At 34.6% G+C, this 10,306-nt stretch overlaps 1 protein-coding gene across 1 annotated transcript; it reads left to right on the top strand.

Moving 5' to 3' along the window:
* Positions 1-1,151: 1,151 nt before the first annotated feature.
* LOC120165962 (protein phosphatase 2C 51-like) lies at positions 1,152-3,710 on the top strand. The gene is made up of 3 exons (XM_039175391.1): positions 1,152-1,989; positions 3,124-3,229; positions 3,303-3,710. The coding sequence occupies exons 1-3, from the start codon at positions 1,195-1,197 to the stop codon at positions 3,596-3,598; spliced, it is 1,197 nt and encodes a 398-aa protein (XP_039031322.1). The 5' UTR covers positions 1,152-1,194; the 3' UTR covers positions 3,599-3,710.
* The last annotated feature ends 6,596 nt before the right edge of the window (positions 3,711-10,306 follow it).

Genomic DNA, 10,306 nt, shown 5'->3' with positions numbered 1-10,306 from the left:
CCCCCTCTTTCTCTTACTTCGGTTCTCCTCTCTATATGTTTTCAAAACCGAGCCCCATTTACTTCTGTTTTTTTTTTCCGGTTTTATCATATCACATAATAGAGATAAAAAATTATTTGCTTGTTGTTTGTCTGTTGTTGTTGGAGTGTTGCAGGATATGGGTGCAACGTGAAATTTGGTTGGGATTAGATTTGGGGTTGACAGCACAGTGGCTTCACGTGGGTGATGGGATTGCACAGTAATGACAGGAAGCAACAATCGGGTCCGGGTCGGATTTGTAGTCGGGTTGGGTTGTAACTGGGTCGAGTTTGGGAAATCCAAACTCCAATCAAAATAAAATAAAATAAAATAACATTTTAATAAATAATGTAAAATATAAGAAAGCGAGATGGAGTAGTATTGAAAAATGATGATGATATTTATTAGATCTACAAGTAGGTGTTGAAGGGAAATCCAACTCCAACCAAACCACCTTGATATTTTCCAAACTTACATATATATATTTGTGAGACGTAGCTCCAGATTTAGACAACTTTTTTTTTATTGATTAATCTAAAATAAATATAAAATAATATTTGTTTAAAATTAAATTTTAATCATTTAATATTAAAATTTTATACCCTTGATATTTGTAATATTTAAAATAAAAATATTAAAAAATAACAATAATTCTTTATTTTTGAGATCATTTGATTCATATTAGATTTGGACACGAAAAATAAGAAAGTGGGACTTAAAACATGGCCCGATGTACGAGGTCCAAATATCACACCTCACCTACGACAGCTCAACACGTGTCCCATCTCTTTATCATCAGGTCAACCTTCCTTGTCGGACACAAACACATTTTTAACAACTTACGTCCTTCTAAAAGCACCACACCGCCACGTAATACGATTTCTAGAGATCCCTAGTGGGCCCCTCCTCGCCCGAATCACTAACTGCCAGATCCAAGTTCCACGTGTTTTGTAGAGAAATTGTAACCGTCCACATCCATCCTTTGAAAAATCGGAGTCCGTGGCACATAAATCTCCATGTGGCTACCATCTATCCCATCGTACGAAATCCGACGGTCAATATTCCATGCTTTTTTACCCCTACCCTATCGATATCAACTTCATTCAATTTATGTTCTCCAGTTGTCGCTTTATCTTTCGATTTTCATGCAGAAGAAAGAGAAAAATAAAAACTCCAATGAACGAGAAAATACCGAAGCTTCACTCGACATTGACCAAATATCCCCGGAAAACGGCGTCGGATCCCGGTGAAATCAGCCGGCTTACGGTCATCAGAACCAAGAATGATCGCCGGAGAAGGTTGGAAATTAGAAGGTTGAAGTATACATGTGAGACGATGACGAATATAACCATCACAGAGAACAAAAACAGCGGCGATAAAGACTATGATCGTCTTCATGGATCAAAACCAAGCAACGGTTCAAAAGAAATATCACTTTCATTGTCTTCTTCTCCGTCCAATCAATCAACTTCAGATGGGGGAGGCATCGTTTTAGCTGGTTTTGTAGAGAAAACTCGCAAGAAAAACGACGATGTGCAAACTTTAACGCGCACGTCTCATGGGTTACTGTCGGTTATTGGTCGGAGATGCGAAATGGAAGATGCGGTGAAAGTGGAGTTAGGTTTTATGGACAAAGGAGGGGAAAAGTTTGATTTTTATGGAGTTTATGACGGGCATGGGGGGTTCAGGGTGGCGGAGGAGTGTAAAGAAAGGTTGCATAAACTGTTGGTGGAGGAAATGGCAGAGGATAATAAGAAAGGGAGTGGGATTGATTGGGGAACAACGATGGAGAGATGCTTTGAGAAGATGGATCAAGAGGTGAATAAAGGGAGGTTGGCGGAGGAGATGGTGGGGTCAACGGCGGTTGTGGCGGTGGTCGGTAACGGGAGGTTAGTAGTGGCCAATTGCGGGGATTCCAGAGCTGTTTTGTCCAGGGGCGGTGTTGCTACGGCCTTGTCTTTTGATCACAAGGTAACAAATATTTATTATTTCAAACCATGTTTATGTCTTTTACAGTTATATATATATGGCATGTTTCAAATTTAGTTGGAGACCAGTGAAGAAATTCAAAATTACATATAATTTTTATTTTATTTTATCAATAATAACTTTTAAATACTAAAAAGTTAATAGTTAATTTTGTTGATAACAAAGGTTAATAAAGAATAATTTTACTGCGAAAGAGGAAACAACTCACTAAATGATTTCATTATAATCGGGATGGATCGAGAGGGTATTGAAGTGTCGTCCCATCCCTTAAAAATTTTAAATTTTCTTATATTTTTTTATTTTTTTATTTTTTATTGATTATCTAATTTTATAATTCATAAATTTTTAGTATAACTCCTTAAATTTGTATCACTTACACACATTTTTACGTCCATCCTAATTATAAGTAGGGGAAGCCGTAGGATTATGGTTAATGTTGCTATTATTATACAAATTTAAGAGTTTCAATTTGGCCCCTTTTCTCTTTGACATTTTATTTACTCTTTTTCTGCACTTTGCTACTGATGCTTAATGATTATGTTTATATACTATCTGTTGCCAAACTATTATTAATGTGATGCACTACTTTTATAATTACAACTTGGTCCCTAAGCATTCTGGAGGAAAAAACGCCACTATATTACAAGGTATCTACTTAGTTTGTATATTATAGGAAAAACTATAAATTAGTCCTTATATTATTAAGAATAAAGTAATTTAATCATTTCATGATGATATTAGTGTAATCAGGTAAAATTTGTTAACTGCATCAACGGTTTAAATATTTATTTGATGTGAGATTTTAAAGTCCATATTAGCATTTAGACGGTTTCATAACTTTAGAGATAATGACGGAAATAAATTTTATATTAAGGAGTTAACTTTTAAAATTGTATGATGGAGCGATAATAGATTTGAACTTTTAAAATTTTATGAGGGAGCGAAAATAAATTTTCACTATAAAATACATAGAAAAAAAAGTTCAAATCATTATATATTTTAGATATTTTTTTTATATTCTATATTGAAATTATCTTTTCGTCTTTTATTTAAAATTTTATAAGTTCACTCCGTCTCTACATATGTGTCGATTGACATTTCTTTGTTTTTGCAAAGCCCGACAGAGCTGATGAGTTGGAGAGAGTTGAAGCCGCTGGTGGTAGGGCTATAAATTGGAATGGATATCGAGTACTTGGGGTACTCGCAACTTCAAGATCCATAGGTAAACTAAATTTTCTTCACCCACATGCAACATATAAATATACTTCAAGAATTGGAATTTTGAATGCATGCAGGTGATCAGTACCTTAAACCATTTGTGATCTGCAAGCCGGAAGTAACCGTACATGAGCTAACCTCTCGTGACGAGTTCCTCATACTCGCTACTGACGGACTGTGGGATGTCGTATCGAATGAAGTTGCGTGCCGAGTAGCGAGGCGTTGTCTCAACGGTCAAATAAGGAGCAAGTCGGCTGACGTTGTGAATCAAAATCGTGCTGCCGAAGCAGCCGCCATGTTGGTTGAGCTTGCAATGTCTCGGGGTAGCAGAGACAACATTAGTGTGATTGTGGTGGATTTGAGGAAAACATAACACTGCCTCTTGCTTCTTCTTTTTTTATTCCCTCTGTCTCGGTTCTATTATCATAGATTGACTTTTCACTAGGTAAACTATAAATTTTATCATTACATTTTATTCTCTCTTATTTTGTTCAATTTTTAAATTTTTTACTGAATTTAGTAAATTAAATTTTTGCCATTCTACCATTAAATAATTAACGGTGTTAAAACTACATCATTTAAAAAAATTATTAAAACGTCGTCGTTTTATATCTATATAAAAGTCTATTTATAATTAAGTGACAAAAAATTAATGTATTAAATTTAATAAAAAAATTAAAAAGAATTAAAATATAGTGAATAAAATAAGAAAGAGTAAAGTTTAATTATCAAATTTATTTAATTCTTTAATCTTTGAAAACTTATTGACGATAGGATTTTTTAAAGTTACGAAAAGTTATTATTTAAAAAAAAAAAGTAATTATAAGATAATATTTATATATAAATGTAATTTTATTCTTTGTTGAAAAATTAAATATGTTATATAGATGCATTTCCATTGCATTCTTTCTATTTGCTATTGTTCTAGCCCTTAATATTAACATTTGGGTATTATTCGAGTGATATTTAAATTTATACTCCAATTTCTTATCCGTTATAGTTTTAGAATAAATATTTATATATATTTTAAATAGTTATTGTCTAAACTTGTATTATTTATATAGATACAAATTAATAAATATTTGAATTCTATTTCTGATTATGAAAATAGAGTCCTTAACCTAATTGTCAGTCTCGAAAATGAGGGCATTTTTCCTGAAAAATCATCTATACCTTATATATTTCTCTATCAGGCACCCTTCAGACTATTTTTCTTGATCTAACATCCTTTGCAGTAAGGCGCGACCCTGCAACCCGTTTTACGCTGATCTGGCGCCACGTGGGTAAGGCGCTCTCCCTGAAACGCACTTTATGCTGAGTTGGGAAACACGTATGTAAAGCGCGGCCCCTGCGGCGCGCCTTACCTTTAAATCTAACAGGCGTCAGAAAGGCGTGCCTTACCTTTAAATCTAACACGCGTCAGAAAGGCGCCCCCTGCGGCTCACCTTAGGTTTAATTACCCACCTACCCCGGCCGTTCACACCCCCACCACCTCTCTATAAATACCCTCATTCTCAATCACTTTCATCACACTAAATCCTCTCAACTTTTCTCAAATACTCTTATATTCTCTTATAACTGTTTAAGGTATATTTTATTATATTTAATATTTTGTTTTTAATTTATTTAAGTATTTAATTTTTTTAATATTTTATCTAATTAATTTTTTTAAAGATATAAAATGGAAGGCGGTCTACTTCGCTTGGATGAAAATCATATATCGCCACATTTTGCTGATACGATAACATTTTAACGTTTTAAATTAATTTAAATTATTAGTTATAATTTATTTATTTATTTAATGCATGATTATTAGTTTAAAAATTAATTTTTATAATTATTTAATTTTAGGAGAGGGATTGTGTATTAGATCATTTTATTAGGAACCTTAAGTTAGTGATACCTAGCCGTGTCTTGCCGTATTTAGTAGAGGATGGATTCGGTCACATAGGTAGATATGAGGGTCATTGTACGATAGAACCAGACCTTATTGTTGCCTTAGTGGAGCGGTGGTCGGAGACCCACACATTCCATCTTTCGTGCGGAGAGTACACTATTACACTTGAGGATGTTTCTATGCACCTGGGGCTTCCGGTGGATGGAGATATGATATCAAGGATGGCGCACGGTTCGTGGACTGTTTTTTGCCGGGAGTATCTAGGACGTGTCCCGGAAAGTTTTAACGGTGGTCAGATATCGTTAAATTGGTTAGATGCCAATTTTCGGGAGTTGAGCGAGGACACCTCTGATGATGAAGTTAAAATGTATGCATGAGCATGCATACTGCAGCTGATAGGAGGGTTGCTGATGCCGGACAAATCGCGCAACCAAGTTCACTGTATGTGGTTGCGACATCTTGGCGACTTTTATCTAGCCAGATCACTCAGTTGGGGCTTGGCAGTTTTGGCTTTCCTGTACAAGGAGATTTGTCGAGCCACTGACTACAGGAAAAATGCTATCGGCGGATGTCTCCTGCTGCTGCAGTCTTGAACATGGTATCGATTGCCTTTTTTATGTCCCGTTGTCAAGAACCCATTCGTATTTCCGCTATTATTGAGGTAATTATAAAACTGATTTCATATATTAATCATTTTATACTGTGTATAATAAATTTTTTCCCTTGAATAAGTGGTCTACTGATAGGAAAAATCATCAGGAGCTACCTGATGATTTAGAAAAAATTAGGGTTCTAATCGATCAGAAGGTTGGCACACAGGTATGCGTTTTAATGTTTAAAAATTGATTTTAGATTATAGTTATATAATTATATTATTATTTTGATAAAAATTATATATATTTATTTTAGTTTGAATGGATGTCATATTCTAATGATGATGTGAGGATGATGATCCCACCTGAGTTGAGTGGCCCCTCAGATGTTTGGATGGTGATGGTCCATTTGATCTGTTATGCGATCATCGAGTGGCACTCCACTGATCGCATGCTCCCATAATTTGGTTGTTTTCAACCAATTCCGGAAGCACCTCACAATATGGACGAGTTGCATAGCATAAATAGACGCGGCAAGACCGATACAGATTGGCTGGTGAGGCATCATGAGTGGGTCGTGTTGTGGGAGGATCGACATCGACGCCTTTCCCGTAGAGAGCCCATTTTTACTGACCTCTTGATGGTTCCTGACGATTATTATGAGTGATTCAATAGTAATAGGAAACTGTTTCTGCTTTTCAAGGATGCACGAGGGCATATCTTTTAGCGACGTCGACAGAGACGTTCACCGACACAGCACCATCGTCCCCCGACTCGTGGACAGAGAGCAGGTGCTTCTGGTTCATCCTCAGCTGCACCAGTAGGACCTTTACAGCAACCACCGTCTACAGCGACTTACATACCGCAACCATATATGTGTCACCACCACCATTCCCTTACCCGATACCGCTGCCGCCACTGTCACCTGGTTTTATGACCCCGTCGTCGCCACTGTCACAGAGTTTTATGACCTATCCTGGAGGATATTATAGGTCTATGTTTGTATATATGACTTGGGGTTCATATGCCCACATTTTGGTAGGTTCAGCCTCATCACCCATGGCCGCAGCACAGACACATCCTGAACAGTTTTCTCACTCATCAATGTCTGGGTTTTATGAGTTTTTCCAGTTTTCGTAGGCTGGTGGGATAGTCAGTCATACACCTCCAGGGTCCTTATTCTATGGAGGTGCTTCATCGTCATCAGCTCCTCATCAACCTAATGTAGCTGCTCACGACGACGACGACAATGGTGATGATGATGACAGCGATGAGTCACAACCAGTGATACGAAGAAATCCTCCTCGAGACCGACAGCCACTGCCCTGCAGAACACATTCACGTCGCATACATCGATAGATTTTACTTTTTTGTTATATTTGTATTTAGTTGTTTATTGTAATTTTTTATTATTTATCATTTAATACTTACTTTATTTCATTAATTTGGTTGGATTTATTTTAATTTATTTTGTTAAATTTGTTGGACTTTTTGTTAATGTATTTTGGTTAATTTTGTTTATTACCATTTAATATCAGTTATTGTAATTTGTTTATCATTTACCATTTAATACTTATTGTAAGTTTTTTGTATTTAAAATTATATTCAAATACCAAATTGTTATTAGTTTGATAAAATTTAATAATTGTGTTCGATAACTTTCTTCAATTTGTCACTTATTATCTCTTTTATTATAATCACATATAACGTCAACGTCCAATCTCATATTCTTGTATCGTTTTTTTAATCTTCATCAGCAGTTATCGAATGACATTAACTTGAAGTAAATGCAAATTAAAGTACAAGAATTCTTAATTGATAAACAACTACATCAGTTCCTCATCAATTGTTATTTGATGACATCAGAAGTTGACATGTTTTTCTAGTGTGTCTTGGGTTTCTACAATGTCCACATCTTCTGTCTTGTCTAGATCATTCTCGAATATCCATATCACAATGAATTCGATTGAATTTTGGATGACCTTGCTCCCTCAATAAAGTTGAATTTGGTACAATCGGAAGTCAATCCTGAACCTCATCAGGGTCTTTGTCATTACCTATGGGGGAACTCAAATTCGTATACCTTAAAAACTTCAGATAGTAGGTAAACAGGATCCAAAAAATAGTTATAGTCTTGACGTGTATGCGAGCAAGCTACTATCAAATGAGAGCATAGATACTTCAGAGCTTGAAAAAACCCGCAGTCGCACGTTCTGTCCCGTAGATTTACTCTTAACGACACAGCTTCAATCCCTTGAAGAGGTCGTGTCAACTATATGACACGAAACATTTCATGTCTTCTAGAGAAGCTTGTTACAGATATTCCATTTGATGCAACAAATTTTTTTCTAGATCTGCAACTAATCTAGGGTGATAGACATGATGTCTTACATCCAGGTTTGAGCTTATCCCCCGAACTTCACAAAAAACGCCCCCAAACAAAAATATATTGTAACATCCCAAATTAAGGGTTAGTGATTAAATTGTAAATTTCCAGAATTTAGGGATAAAAGTAGAATAGTTGAATAGTTCAATGATTTATGTGGAGATATTTCCTGAAAGTTGTTAGTAAATATTAAAGGAGTCAAAGGGCAAATAAGTAATTGAACAAGGAAAATAATTAAATAATAATTAATGAGTATTATAATACCCATGTGGGGAATGATTGAAGAGTTAAGCTTCCAAGCAATTCTCTTCTTCATCTTCTTCTCTTCTCCACGTGAAAGCTCAAGCAAAAGGTAAGTTTCCTCATTAGTTGATTATTTGTTCAATTAAAGGTTGGGTTTTGATCCTTAGATGATAACTAAGCTTAAGAAAAGCTTAAGTTATCTTAAAATCAAAAGATAAAGGAGTTATGATAGATTAAAGAAAATGGGTTTTTAAGAGAAATTTTGAATAAGAATGTTTAAATGAATTTGGAGGATAAATTTGACTTGTCATCTATGAGAATAAGAAGTTAAAAGTGTTAGAATTAAGTTTTGATAACATGGAAAATTTGGTATGATTATTGATTTCTATATGGAGAATAGAATTTTGAGGTTTAAGATGGAATAAATAGATATAAATGAGTTTAAGCATGTATATTTGAGTTAAGAATATGAAAGGGAATGAAACTGGAAGAATTGAAGTTGAAAGAGTGAATTTTCGTGTAATGAACAATGATTTATGGGTAGGTGCATCGATGCATGGATATTTTGAAGCTATTTTGTGTACCGATGCACCCATAGTGCATCGATACACTCCTAAAGGAAAAGTTGAAATTTGGCTTATTAAATTAGCCCGAGTTATTAATATCAAGTTATAAGGTTTAGGCTTTTGATAATCATCTCGGAAATTATGTTTATATAGATATTGAGCCTAAACGAGTTTTCGGAACAATCGAATGATTAGGATTTATTCAAAGCAAGCAAGGCTAAGGTGAGTGCACATTATTTAATATATGATGTTCAATGGAAATTAAGACTTGTGATAAGTCTATTTCCAATAGTAAAATGCATAAATCCATATAAGTATGTGTTTATTATGATATATATAGATGTTATGGATATGAAAATGGTAAGCAAAAGGGATTAATGGTGATGATAGAATAAAAATAAAAATACCGAAATGATATATATATATGTGAATATATGTATATAAGAAGGCATAAGAGTAAGATATAAGCAATGTAACAAGAAGTGTGAAATGACATGAAAAGTTGATATAAGCTAGGAAAAAGTGATTTACTTGACTATATGTATATTTGATCCAAGTTATGTGAATATTTGAGAATAAAATAGGAGATAAGAAATATGTGATTACATGAAATGTGATAAAGAGCTATGTGAAAGAATGAGGTGATATGAATATGTGATATTGATATAAGTAATTATAGGAATATGTAATATCAGCGTTATATGAAATGTGACTATGTGATATGAATGCGATATGTGAACATAAGTGACTAACTGACATGAGCTATGTGACTCTATGAAAGCAAGAACATGTGACATGAAATACATGATAAGAAGATATAATACTCTGTAAGGGTATTACATGATATGAAATTAAAGAGTTATGAGTTATATGTATATAAGATATATGTTTACACATACATGTGGTACGTGACAGAAGAGAAAGAATAAGTGATATGAAATGTTACAAATGATAATACCCATGTTATGTAATGTGAGAGCTAGTGGTATAGTTGGCATGCCAAGAGTCGAGGGATTACCTATGTTCTACGAAACATATGGACAGAATTACCTATGTCTTTCGGGACATATAGACAGTATACATATGTTCTACGGAACATATAGACAGAATTTCCTATGTCTTTCGGGACATATGGATAATATACCTATGTTCTACGGAACATATGGACAAAATTACCTATGTCTTTCAGGACATATGGACAGTATACCTATGTTCTACGGAATATATAGACAGAATTACCTATGTCTTTCGAGACATATGGATAGTATACCTATGTTCCAAGGAACATATGGACAATTACCTAGGTTCTTCGGGACCTATGGACAGTTGCCGAGGTTCTTTATGACCTCTGGATAGGTCCTTCGAGACATTTATACGAGCTGTGGTGACAACATAG

This window comes from Hibiscus syriacus, unplaced genomic scaffold (genome assembly GCF_006381635.1).
Source record: "Hibiscus syriacus cultivar Baekdansim isolate YM2019G1 unplaced genomic scaffold, ASM638163v2 tig00111621_pilon, whole genome shotgun sequence".
In the NCBI taxonomy this organism is placed as follows: Eukaryota; Viridiplantae; Streptophyta; class Magnoliopsida; order Malvales; family Malvaceae; genus Hibiscus; species Hibiscus syriacus.
Note: the sequence above shows the minus strand (reverse complement) of the source record. Positions and strands in the feature narration are given on the sequence as shown.

Coding starts and splice junctions, on each gene's coding strand:
- LOC120165962 (XM_039175391.1), top strand. CDS start 1,195: ATGAACGAGAAAATACCGAAGCTTCACTCGACATTGACCAAATATCCC. Junction 1,990..3,123: donor CCTTGTCTTTTGATCACAAG/GTAACAAATATT, acceptor GTTTTTGCAAAG/CCCGACAGAGCTGATGAGTT. Junction 3,230..3,302: donor CGCAACTTCAAGATCCATAG/GTAAACTAAATT, acceptor GAATGCATGCAG/GTGATCAGTACCTTAAACCA.